This window comes from Fistularia commersonii, chromosome 11 (assembly GCF_037954325.1).
Source record: "Fistularia commersonii isolate RoL2024-O1a breed Wild chromosome 11, RoL_Fcom_v1.0, whole genome shotgun sequence".
Lineage (NCBI taxonomy): Eukaryota > Metazoa > Chordata > Actinopteri > Syngnathiformes > Fistulariidae > Fistularia > Fistularia commersonii.
In genome coordinates, this window is record NC_141294.1 from 17,989,973 (window position 1) to 18,002,763 (window position 12,791).

The following is a 12,791-nucleotide window of genomic DNA, read 5'->3' on the forward strand; positions in this document are numbered from 1 at the left end:
TCGGTGGGTGTTGCAATGTTTTCCTTATCGCCATTGGATTTCCTCTCCGCCGCTCAAAGCCGCTGCAGCCGAGGCTCCAGACACTTCCTGCAGCGGGGCATAGCTCTTTAGACCCAGCGACTATCTGTCGTCGTGAGGTAGCGGTGGCGGCGGCGGCGGGGGGAGGCAAGATGAGGTAATTGTTTTTTTTCTCCCTCTCCTTTCTTTACCTTTTTTTTTTCATCTTAGTCCTTTTCATTACCCGGCTTCTGGTAAATACCTGAGAGCGTAAACAGCTCCCCCCTGTGTGTGGGTATCGGGGAGCATCATCAAGCTAACCGCTAACTTCCAGACTTTCCTTAAAACAGGTGAGTTTTGAAAATAAAATACGGGGGAGGTTTATTACGTTTTGGTTGTTTTAATATATGATATAAAATGTTTTATCCTGGTAAAGTTGCGCGACACGGTTACTTGCAAACTGCTAACCAGCGATAACGGTAATGTGACAACGCTTGTGTTGCGCTTCTCCGGGCAGCAGTTTTACAGTAGTGTTAGCCGCCTCCTTAAAAAGCAAATTCTTCAAACTAAAAATCCCCTCTAGGGATTCTTCACCTCTTTTGAATCACCCTGGAGAACTTTTAAAAATTCGCAAACATCTCTCGCAGTTGGTGTGTGAGTAGCGTTACGTGAACCGTAACCAGGTTAGCTAGGCTAACTTAATGAACAGCGCGCTAGCCCGACCTGCTAGCTTAAACAGCGGCGCAGTGGAACGGGTCGAACCGCTTGAGCCCCCCGCCGGGCGCAAGGGGGGCGGCGGGTGGGCCCCGGTTTAAAACACCCCGGTTGTCATTTAAAAAAAAATATATATAAAATATATATGAATAACAACTAGCCCCTGGTGTTCAAAGTACTCGGCGAAGTGAAACTTTGCCCCCCAAAAATACACCCAAGTCTCAAACAGTGGTCTCATTGTGAGGAGACAGAATTAGCCGGCTGATAGTCCTGGGCGTCCCCGCCCTGAGGTGCAACAATGGGCATCAGTGAAGTCCTTTCCCCCCCCTTCATTGTTTTATCAGAACAGGACATCAGCCAGGCATTGATTTCTTCTTCCCTTCTGCGCAGTTTTCATTAGGATTCCAGGGGTCACTGTAAGAACGTTTCTTTTTTATAACGTTAATATAGGTAGATTGGTGCCAAAGTACTTGGTTACGCAATCACCTGGACTCTTGCAATCTTGATATTACTTGAAGCCGGCGGCTTGATGCAAAGCTAATTAAACTGTCCTCTAAGGTCATGTGAACGTGTCGTGGTTATAATACAATAACTACTTCTGTGTGACTCTCAATGTCATCGGGACCTGTCTGATCCCAGTGGGGTAAAACTCAGTGACTTTGCAAAAAAAAAAAAAAAAATCTCAATTGCAAAACTGGATGTTGTGTGTGTGTGTGAAATGGTCTCCGCCTCACAAATCCCCTGAATGTGCAAATATCAAGTAGTTGCTGTCATCGTCTCGAAGCACCGCTCGTCCAAATAATTTGGCGTCTCAGCAAGGCAGCAGAGAAGCATGACTCTGAGTCACATTACCAAGACGCTCCTGAGGTCAAGGAGCGCCGAGATGGATCCCGTATTGCTTCACCCGCTTGTCGCAATCTCTTCCTCTTATCGCCGCCGTTTTGCGCTCATGCGCCCCCTTTTTTTTTTTTTTACACTTCAGGAATCCCGGGATCATTCACCTTTGCACATTGAAATCCGTGTCGATATCAAGCAAAGAAAAATAGAATCATCGTTGGATCAAGGTTGTTAACTTTTTGTCTCCATGCAGGAACAGAGACCTGTGGGAGGGAACGTGAGGCCTGACTGAAGGACCATGACATAAAACCAAGGACCCGCCTGGAACCGTCTCCTTGTTTGTCTTTTGTTTGTCTGTTTTTTTTTTTTAACCCCTCCCCACGCTCGTCTCTCCCGAGGTTCGGTCTTCTTCGGATGAACTCTTGATGTATCACTCTACTGTCTTACCACCACGGCTGAGTCACTCCTCCCCCACCGTCTTCCTGCTTCTGTGTGTCGCCCCGATCGAAATAGCAATAGCCCTGTCAAAGGTCTTTAAGAAGCGCCAGCGCTCATATCTTTACAACCTCATCTCCGGTCTGCAGGTAACACGCGACGCACCGCGTACGTTTAACTCGAAATCGCTGTAGCCTCCTTGTCCCCTCCCGGCAAGGTGTGTTTGTTCGTCTCGTTCCACTCGATGTCGGGGGGGAAACCTAGAAATTGTAAGTTGTTGTTTTTTGTCTTTATTTAAGGAATTGTCGTCGATGTGTTCGCTGCTCGCCTGCCTTTTCAAGCAATAGGCAGCTTTTAAGTTTTAATGCAGGTGTTTTTTCTATGACATAAAATCACTAAGATTTTTTTTTTTTATTTGAAAATATGTGTTTTTAAGATTTTTTTTTTTTTTTTTAATCAATGTTGGCCCATCGGCTTTTTGGACTGGCAGGAAACTTTGGAGGGAGCATCTTAACCGTGGGTCTCTCAAGCGGCTTTTTCACTGGAGAAATGCTAAACACAAGAACTGGAAGCAGGTTTTTCTTTTTATCTTTTTCCAAATGAAGGCATTAACGACAGAGACTGAAAGGAACAGAAACTCGGAGCCGATGCATTTTTTTCGCTGTCTCTTTGAATTTAAGCACTGAAGGAAAATGATTTTGAGATTTCAGGGATAAAGTTCTCAAGAGCGATATCAGGACTTGATTTTTCTTTCTTTTGTGTCGCCGTGGTCGGTTTTGTTTCGCCTCCAAGTCTCGCGTAGCTGCCAAGGCCAAACTTAAGGCTTGTAAGTGTAGGAGAAACACTACTACACAGCTTGTGGGACTGAACTTCCAATTATTATTTTTTTTTCCTCGATAAAACTTTAATTTGCACTCGAACCGCGAGGATGCGCTCGCCCGACCCGTCCGCCGTCTCCCCAGCCGAGGCCCTTCTTCACGGCCAGTTCGCCAGCTGGGGAGCCGGCGGTAACGGCAACAACAACAGCTGCCCAAACAGCCCCGGCGGCCCGGGAGGAGGCTCCCCCGCCGCCTCCCCGACCCCGGCCCCGGCCTCCAACTATGCCTTGACCCTCACCCACACCCACGTACATATCCAGCGGCTGTCGCCGCGGCCAGGCAAGGAAGCCCGCATCTTGCTGCCCTTGTCGGAGCTGGTGGGCTGCAGCTGCCCCCGCGCCCCGGCGCCCCCGCTACTGGTGCTCTACTGGTACCCGCCGGGAAAACGGCGGAAAGGCGTCTCCCGCCGCCGGCAAGTGCGGGCCTACCTGGCGGAGAGCAGGCCCGAGGCGGAGAGGTGGTCGGCGGCGGTGCAGTGTCTCCTCCGAGGGGTGATCGTCACCGCTGAAACAGGTCAGTGACACTTTATCCTCCCATCTATCCGCGGTTTTTGTTGTGACCGTCGACCTGAGCGGGACACACACACCCTGGCCCAGGGAGTTTAATGATGGACATCGAAATTCATCCGGCGAGAATGAACGTTTTTTTCCTTTCCCCTATATATTGGGAAACAGTGGCAAATAACTTTCCTGTCTGCAGCCAGACACAAATCCTGGTCTTGGTGTTTTATTTTTACAGTCCGCACAAGTCTTGCATAGATATGTAGCCATTCAGGTCTGCAACGATGGAGAAGATATCTTTTCAGTAGGCACGGTTTCAAGGGGGTAAACGCTTCTGCGTCGCAGGTCCCTGGTTTGATTCCCATAGGGGGATTTTCTGTGTGAAGTCTCCATGTTCCGGGTTCCTCCTGCAGTTCTGAAACACGCAGGAGGTTCATTGGAGACCGAAAAACTTCAATGAGTATGAACGGTTGTATGTCTATATGATGTGTGAATCAGCAAATGATCAAATGACTATCTGATGAATGAGTGACAGAGGGACTATTGTATGATTATATGACGTGTGAATGAGTGACTGAGCTGGGATATGCGGAATATATAATGAATGAATGAATATTATTTTCAATGAAGCGCCAAGTTGAAATGGTTCAACTAGCGATACCTGTGTCAGAAGTTTACGTAACAAGCCAGTAGAAGCGTCCAACTCTCATCAGTGTTAAGGCAAAACTGTCCAAATATTTGAACAATGACTGAGCGGTTTTTCAAAAAGAGCCCCCATCGCTGATAAAACACTCAGCCGCAACAAAGGGCCGCCTCGAGGAAAACAGACGATTTGATTATGATAACAATGATTTACTTTGGCTGGTCTACAAATAACCCTTATTCCGTTTGTTTCCCCAAAAGAGGAACCAAACAATACTGTCCGTCACTACCTTGATTTATGCCTCTTTTGTAAAACCTGCCCAAGAATAGCTAAATGTCGCATTGACCCCCAGACCCTCTACAACGCAGACACACACACACACACACACACAAATACACACAGAGGCTTTATCTGAAGGAGCAAGAGCGGTTTTGGATTATTTAATGTCAAACAACAGGGATTAACACTAATGCACCCTAAGAGTTTGTGAACCTGTTTTTTTTTTGTTTGTTTTGCATTTTTAGGATTTAATTCAGATTTATTTGTTTTGCATAACATCTATTTTTTTTTTCCCCTTTCGTAACACACCTTTCTTTTGTTGCCTTAATCTTTCAGGCAGGAGGTTCGGTATCAGTGTGCAACGCAGACACAACACTGGATGTTTGGCTTCCCATTTCCATGCCTATCGTCCCCCCGCTTCACCCACCCTTAGAGATCAAGCCCCCTGCTTAGTGTTTACTTTCACTGGGATTGTGTATATGTGTGTGTGTGTTAACTTTTCCTCAGGCCGCCCGCCTCCCTTTGCGTCACACACTGTGCGAACACCTCTGGTCCTTTCCTGTCTCCATCCTTTCTGTTTACACTTCATCTTCACCACTTTGACTCTTATCGTTTGTTTTTTCCCACAACTTCACCTACAGCCTCCCCTCCCCCTCATCTCATCTCTTTGCTGCCTCCTCTCTGTTGTTGTTCTTAGGCCCCCCCCCCCCGTGCTGTTTGTGCATCGGTGTAGATCATTGCATAATCTCGGATTATCCGGAGGAGGGGGGCTGCGGCACGCTGGGGTGGGGGGGCAACGCTCCAACGGCGTGAAATTGTTTGTCTCAGCGTTAACCCCGCCGGCGCGCTCATTACATCTTCTCTAAGGACGTGCCGGGTTTCCTCAGCCGATGGTGTTCGATTGAGAACCACTTTTTTATTCGGTGTCACCGTTTTGTTTTTCCCAAAACCCTGTGTGTAACCGCAGGCTTTCGTGCGTAAATGTTTTCTTTTTTTCTTTTTTTTTCTTCTCTGAACGATCAAATAACCATCCCGTGATAGCCTCATCTGTTCCCGCCTGGCGAGGTGCGACGATGACGAGTGCAGTTTCTTTTTGTTTTTAAAATAATTGCAAGCCTGTCCGAGCAAAATGCAATAAATAGAAGGAAAAACAGGAAGAAGTTACGCGAAAGGTGACAGAATAGAGAATGTATTCAGACACATCAGTGCGGTATTTTTATTATTCTAGCGGCAGACTCGAACAGGAACATCTGTCCTCTTCTGCGGCAGCGTTGCCGCATTTTGAGACGGACACAACATGGCCCTTTTTTTCCTGGACGCAAGCCCTCGCTAAAAAAGAGATTACGGGGGATTAATAGGGACCTGAGCGCTGAAATTTTTATGCAAGGAGAAGTAAAAACAAAGTTGTCTTCCAGAAAATGTTGTTTTTGCCTCGGTAATCTTTAATAATGTATTATGACATTCAGCAGCGAGGAATCCTCCCCACCCCTCTTAGGTCTGCACCCCACTTTATGCTGACCGCTCACATGTAGCTAATAAAGCTCATCTCTAGTTATGTCATGGAGTTTATCGGCGGTAACAGCCTGTCGCGTCGGTGTCATTATTACCCCTGATCAGCAGGGAGTTTCTAGGGTTTCTAGATGTTTCTAGACCCTGTTGCTGTAAACAGAACCCCCCCTCCGGTTTTACCAAGGGGTAAGGAGTCACGAAGCTCTATCCCGCGCCTCTATAAATAATCTATGTTTCTTCCAGTTGCGAGCGCGAAGCAAATTCACGGTCCGGTGCGCTCAAAGTCCAGGGTTGAGCAATCGCCACGCCGCCATCGAGGCTCACCTTGTGTCCCAGTTGGCTGACTTTGAAACTAGCCTGGAGCTCTAGTTGTTCTGGAAGAAGAAGAAAAAAAAAATCACCCTCTCTTTCTTTTACTTTTTTTTTCCCCCCAGAATTTTCGAGAAGTCTCCTACCTCGTCCCAGGCGACTACTGTTATTGGTCAATCCCTTCAGTGGGAGAGGACAGGCGATGCAGTGGTGTCAGACCCACATCCTGCCGATGGTCAGGGAGGCCAACATCAGCTATAACCTCATACAGACAGGTAACACACACACACTGACAGCAAGACCCAAGACAGAACGCCGTGGGTCTTAGACGATTTGTTTCGATCGTTTCCAGAGCGTCAGAATCACGCCAGGGAGCTCATCAGAGAAATCTCATTGCCGGAGTGGGACGGCATCATCATCATCTCCGGGGACGGCCTTCTGCACGAGGTTTGGAGCCGCCGACTGGATCGTCCGTCCCTTTCCATGTGCGGTTTTAAAATTTGGTGCTCCCACAGGTGATCAACGGGTTGATGGAACGTCCAGACTGGGAACAAGCAATAAAAACACCTGTCGGCATCTTGCCCTGCGGTTCTGGGAACGCGCTGGCCGGCTCCGTCAACCACCACGCAGGGTACGAAAGGCTAAATCTGAAGCGCGTGTCAGTCTGACCCCTTCCTCCGCCAGCTCTCCAGGAGGAAGAACCGCTCATTGAGGGAAATTTAAAGACAAAAGGCCTTTCTTATCTCTTCCCCCCGCGTTTGCTTTGGCAACAGCCGAGGTCGCCTCCGTACGTGCACCTGATGGCCTCGGCTTAGCTTTTTCGGTCTGTAGCGGTCCTTCTCATCTAGCCGGTGGGGAAATTAGCAAAAGAAGCCAAAAAGTCATCTTCGAACCGCAAAACGATCGACTCCGTTTCCTGAACGCAGATGTTTCTGTGACACCTCTTATCTCTGCGTCCTTTCCCAAAAGGTATGACATGTGCCTTCGGGAGCCGCTGCTCTTGAACTGCTGCTTTCTGCTGTGTCGAGGCGGCGTGCGACCCATGGACCTGGTCTCCGTGACGACGAGCCCCGCCCCCAACAGCCGCGGCGCCGCGCCCAGGAGGCTCTTCTCGTTCCTCTCAGTCGCCTGGGGATTCGTGTCCGACGTGGACATCGAGAGTGAGAGGTAACCGCGCGAGGGGAGGGAGGTGTAAAGAAACAATACGCCATATTGCTTTGGATAAAAAAAGTCCCAAGTCACACAACAACATTACAGCATATTTAAAAAATGCTTAAATCCGTACTGATTGGGTGAGGATTGCTTCTACAGTGATAGGTGTGCAAGATGTGTCCCCTCATCTTGCACGGCCTTGAAAAGCTGATTTTAAAGCATCACAGTCTTTTCTATACAAAGTAATCAGAGTACCTGTGAAGTAATCCCGGTCAAGAGTACCGATTAAGTGAAACCCCGACTTTTGAGTGCATCGACTTGGGAATTTTCCGAGATATGGTGGAATTTTTTACCCTGTGATAAAACCACAGATCCGAATCAGGAGCGAGCAGGGTGAGCATTTGACACTGAAAGCGCCGTTTAAAAAAAGTCGGGCGTGCTGCACGCCACTATATAGCCTGGAGGAAATCATGGAAAAACATTGGTGAGGTGTGTGTGTGCAAGAGACGGTTATGGTGATTTTGGCGCAGCAGAAGGCGGAAATGTCAACGGACAAGGTGTCTTAAGAGTCATTGAAAGCCGGTCGGCGACGGTTCCATCATTTTAAAGAGAGGATTGGAATTCACTCTTTTACTAAATGAGGTTTGGCGATAAAGTGTAGCAAGTTACATTGAGCAACACATGAAGTGTGTAGCGAGTATGTTTTGAGCACAAAAAGAAAAATTCCGTCAACCTCCTATGCCTGCCATCACTGGCGTCTTGGTCCGATCCTCAAGTTCACTTGGTTAGTTTTCATATTCAAATACATGCAACAAAACCGATGAGCTGGAACGGATTAATAGCGTTCCAACTCATTTCAGTGGTGAAATTTGATTCGATATACGAGCTCAGTCAGAAAGTTGTATGTTAAGGTGTTGCTGTGCTTGAATCCCGACGTGTTTCTCCTTCTGGTTCCTGATGATATGTGTCGTCCTCCCAGATACCGCGGTTTAGGCTCGGCTCGCTTCACCTTAGGCACCCTGGTCCGTATCGCCTCACTGCGATCCTACAAGGGCCGCCTGTCCTACCTCCCCCCCTCCATCATCGCCGCGTCGCCGGACGCCACGCCGCCGCCAGCGCGGAGACCCCTGTCCCGTAGTATCACCGAAGGACTGGAAGGATATTGCCGGACCCCCATCCACCGCACGTGCTCCGACATGGGCATCAGCGAGCAGATGAGCCTGCGGCGGGGCGAGGGGGAGCGGGAGAAGGAGGAGCGCCAGCGGGAGAGGGAGCGTCGGCGGGAGAGGGCGAGGGGAGGCGGCACCGGCGTGGTGAGGGCCAGCAGCCTGATGGAGGACAGGGAGAAGGAACGGGAGGGAGAGGTGGAGATGGAGATGGAGGCGGAGGAGGAGAGGTCGGCGGCGTGCTCGGAGAGGTCGGGCACCAGCTCGGAGTCGAACGAAAGGGACGAGTGCGGCGTGGGACTGGAGGAGCGCCTGGAGAGGATCAAGGACGAAAGGGAAGACGAGGCCGGCGCCGAGCAAGACTCCAGCGAGATGGAGGAGGAGGAGAAGGGCGGGGACGGGGACGGCGGGTTCATCGAGGGCGAGGGCGTGCACGTCGCGAGGGAGCTCGGGGAGAGCGTCGGCGTTGACATGGGGCAAGAGGCCGATGAAGATACGTACCAGGACGGCCTCCAGGAACCCCGTCAGGCGGTGAGGAAGAATTCCGCCCCGTCCAGTCAGATTGCCAGCGCCCTCTTCAGCCAGCCCCTCAGCCAGGAAGCCGACGCCGACTCGGGCACGTCCTACGGGGTGGAGGACATGGATCTCAACGGCACCTACTACCAGAAAGAGCCCTACCCACGCGATGTCGCCCGGGAGCGTTCGCTCACCATCTCCTCGCCCTTCCGTCACTCCCCGTTCTCGTACAAGCCCAGGGCCGTGGACCAGAACCAGAACGCCTCACGGCCAAGGCCCCTCTCCCTCCTCCAGCATTCCCACTCCAACTCCCTCCCACCCAAACTCCCGTCCTTATCTCTCTCCCTCTCGCCCACGCCGCCCTCGTCCCCGTCATGTGCCTCCCCGCACTCCTCGTCCTACCTCGCGCCGCGTCCAAACACCCCGGGCTCCAGCTCACCCTCGCCGTCTTTACGCACACCGTCCTCGTTCAACTTTGACCTCGCCGAGCCTGCGGGACCCCTTAAGAACCGTCCTTTCATCACTTTGCCTTCAAACCTACCAAGAGACGACCTGTTGCCCCCTCTGGACCAGCCCCTGCCCACCAGGGACTGGGTGACCATAGAGGGGGACTTCGTCCTGGTCCTGGCCCTTTACCAGACCCACCTCGGGGCCGACCTCCACGCCGCGCCCCAGGCTAACTTCGACGACGGGCTGATCCACCTGACCTTCGTGCGGGCGGGGATATCCAGAGCCACGCTACTCAGACTGTTCTTCGCCATGGAGAGGGGAACCCACCACTCCGTCAGCTCGCCGTACGTGAGCCACGTCACCTGCAAGGCCTTCAGGCTGCAGCCCCTGTCCACGCGGGGGACCCTCACCGTGGACGGGGAACTGGTGCCTTACGGTCCCCTCCAGGCGCAGGTCAGTACAACCGCAAACAGACGGTCCCCCCCCCCCCCAACACTACCCCACCTAGCACTGCAAGCTAGGTATTAGCTGTAGCTCGTCGCCATCGGGCGCCGTTCATTTCAGTGAGACGCCGTCACTCGGGTGGACGTTCACTTTTTTATATTGATTTGGACATGGCATTGTAGGGCAGTAGCAGGAACGCTGACTCACAGTGTTGTTTTATTGGATATATTATTCAGATAATTTAAATGTGTTTAAAACATAACCCAAAAACCTCACAAAAGTTGACCGCCGGCTTTTAGAATTCCCGCCATTTTACTTTGGTTCACTCTCGGACTTTCCCTTCACATTAGCACAGAGCGCCGATTCCCAGCGGTGACCGTAATGTCACTCCTCACGGTTTTGATTCACCTGTTTTCCAATCTTGAAGGTTCACCCTTCGATGGCCCGCCTCATCGTCGGCGACTCCAGAGTGAAGATAACAAGATTCTGATCGGAGCGACGGGGTCCGGCTGAGCCGATTGAAAGCACTCTACTGAATTATGTAATGTTTGTTGCCATCCGCACTTGAGAAGGAGGAGGAGGAGGAGTTCAAGGGACTGAAATAGCCCCCGGGCTATGGAAAACACTTCGCCCGGGGGTTTAATGAAAGGGATAACCCGCCGAGCCACGCATCATCGGAGCAGGACTGCGAGGATTAATGGCGAGTTTGAAGGGGGTAGCGAGTAGCGAGTAGATAAAAAAAAAAAAAAAAAGGATGAAAAATGGGCGTCATTGCACAGCTGTTGGATTACACGCAGCGTTAACCCTGTGAAGCATGAAAGACTGCACAGCCCGGGATAACAAGAGGGAAGAACAAATCGAATGTTTTTTTTTTTGTTTCCTTTGCAGATAGTGCATGTATTGGATGTATACACAGTATGCATGCTGAGAAGCACTACCTGTGGTTTTTGCCTTACAGATGATGGAGATTAAAATCTAGTGGAAGTGGCTCTTAAACACTTAGAAAAAAAAAAAAGAAAGCAAAGGGGGTCACACTGAGATTGACCCACCCTAAAAAGAAAAATCACCCCCCTACCTTCCATGTTCTGCCAAGCAGCTGGTGTTTGAATACAAAAAAAAATAAAAAAAACACCCGTCCCTGAAAGAATGCCTTATCCGGAGAGAGCGCAGGTGTGACTTTGTCTCCTTAATCTCCGTCAAACCACCAAGATTGCCCTCTCGCCGCACCAGAGCCGAGCCGTGGTTATATTTTTAGACGTACTGGGAGACTCACTGTATCCGCGGCCTCCAAGCACGCTACACTACACGCCACAGTTTTTGTTTCTATCTTTTTTCTTGTTTTTTTTTTTTTTTTTTCCCCCTCGAAAGCCTCGGAGGAGAAAGAACGCAAATATGAACACAAGTGACTTTTACGTGAGCAAGATCGAGCTCGTTTTCAGAAACACACATGAAGCCGTTGAACGGTGATCGTGGCTGACGTTTACCCCGAGAAATACGAAAAAAAAATACTACTTTAATTTCCTCAGCTGCTGGATGAGGACGTTAGGGATATCAGACTTGTTTTGTACAACATAATGAACTTTAAAAAAAAAAAAGAAAACAAAAATGTATGAACAAGCAAGCTTCTTTCAGTGGTTTTTACACCATCCTTACTTTACCACCCGAGCACTATCTTATGTCTAGAATATGTCACGCCGCGATTAATCACCATTTCGGGAGCCTGACAAGAGGACACTAGCTGCCTCTTGTTTTGCACAGCGGTGTGAGTAGGAGACAGAAGAATCACAACTAGGATGCGTCGGGAGTTTTTGCCACGCGCGCAGAAAAGCACTAGAGCAAATACTTTAGGCCGGACACCGGAATGAACGAATCACAATACAAATCCCCGGCTATGAAAACATTAAATGATCACGATGTTTTATATGTAGAGCCGACCGCTGGCATTTAGTCGTCCTGCTGGAGACATGGACTTTAAAAAAAGAAAACAAACAAAGAAAAAGGAACCAACACTAAAATCCAGCTGTTCCTTTATGTCACGTCGAACTCTAAAATGTGAGACGTTATATTTTATCATGTATTTAATAACTGACAGAGAGAAAGCAGTCGGTGTGCAGCGTGACCTGGCCGACAACAAACAGAGGGGCTGAATTGTATTTAAAATGAATATATTTTTAACAAAAAAAAACAAAACAACAAAAAACCTCCATGTGACGACTGGACAGCAGACCTTGGAGAGCTCGCCCGCCTTCTCCTTTAACCAAATCCCCTTTATTTTTATTTCTAAAACCTATCCAGCCCGCCAGGCATGGGTGGATAGTCGGCATGCATGGTGTATCAATGGATCTGATAATGTGTGCTCTGTAATTTGTGATTACACCTGGATAAATCAATACCTTTTGTATCATAAGCCTATAAAATGACGGCTGTTGATCAACAACTGTTTCTAACTTTTTTTTTTTTGTTTTTGCTCACCAGGCTGCTATTTTTTTCTTTTAAAAAATGGATTTTCACACTCACCGCCATTATGCCGTGCTCATACAGAAGCAGAACTTTAAATTCAAGATGCAACATCTTGAATCTTCAATATTTGCGTCCAGGGTTATTTCGCATCCACATGAGATGATCGTGGTTACTCTCAGTTTACCGTCCGGAAATTAATTTGTTTTTGACAATGCTGGAAATTAAAAAAAAAAAAACATAGATAATGCCAATAAGATGTCGGTAGTGGACTGCTGGTAATGATATTGCAATTATTACTAAAAAAAAGGTGAAGTATATTCGAATACAATGTACAGTTCATAGTTATATATGGTTTTGAATAAACGTAACTGCATAAGTTGGTCTGCACAAATTCCACTGTGTTTTTGTCTGTTTTGAAATCTGTTGATGTAATGCACAAAGTTGTTTTTTTCCACATAAACGCTATTGTTCCTCACATTGCTCCACCAGAGAGTAGAATAGT

At 48.9% G+C, this 12,791-nt stretch overlaps 1 protein-coding gene across 3 annotated transcripts; it reads left to right on the forward strand.

Annotated features, from left to right (window-relative positions):
- Positions 1-49: 49 nt before the first annotated feature.
- sphk2 (sphingosine kinase 2) lies at positions 50-12,680 on the forward strand. 3 transcript variants are annotated; one of them, XM_086155604.1, is made up of 8 exons: positions 50-175; positions 1,802-3,374; positions 6,227-6,376; positions 6,454-6,548; positions 6,617-6,732; positions 7,071-7,268; positions 8,233-9,838; positions 10,257-12,680. In XM_086155604.1, exons 2-8 carry the CDS (start codon positions 2,912-2,914, stop codon positions 10,317-10,319), a joined length of 2,691 nt encoding a protein of 896 aa, XP_086011730.1. In that variant the 5' UTR covers positions 50-175; positions 1,802-2,911; the 3' UTR covers positions 10,320-12,680. The 3 variants fall into 3 exon arrangements, with proteins under 3 accessions (XP_086011730.1, XP_086011731.1, XP_086011732.1); XM_086155605.1 differs by lacking the exon at positions 50-175 and adding an exon at positions 231-347; XM_086155606.1 differs by lacking the exon at positions 50-175 and adding an exon at positions 1,113-1,127.
- Positions 12,681-12,791: the final 111 nt, after the last annotated feature.

Coding starts and splice junctions, on each gene's coding strand:
- sphk2 (XM_086155604.1), top strand. CDS start 2,912: ATGCGCTCGCCCGACCCGTCCGCCGTCTCCCCAGCCGAGGCCCTTCTT. Junction 3,375..6,226: donor GATCGTCACCGCTGAAACAG/GTCAGTGACACT, acceptor TTTTCCCCCCAG/AATTTTCGAGAAGTCTCCTA. Junction 6,549..6,616: donor GGGACGGCCTTCTGCACGAG/GTTTGGAGCCGC, acceptor GTGCTCCCACAG/GTGATCAACGGGTTGATGGA.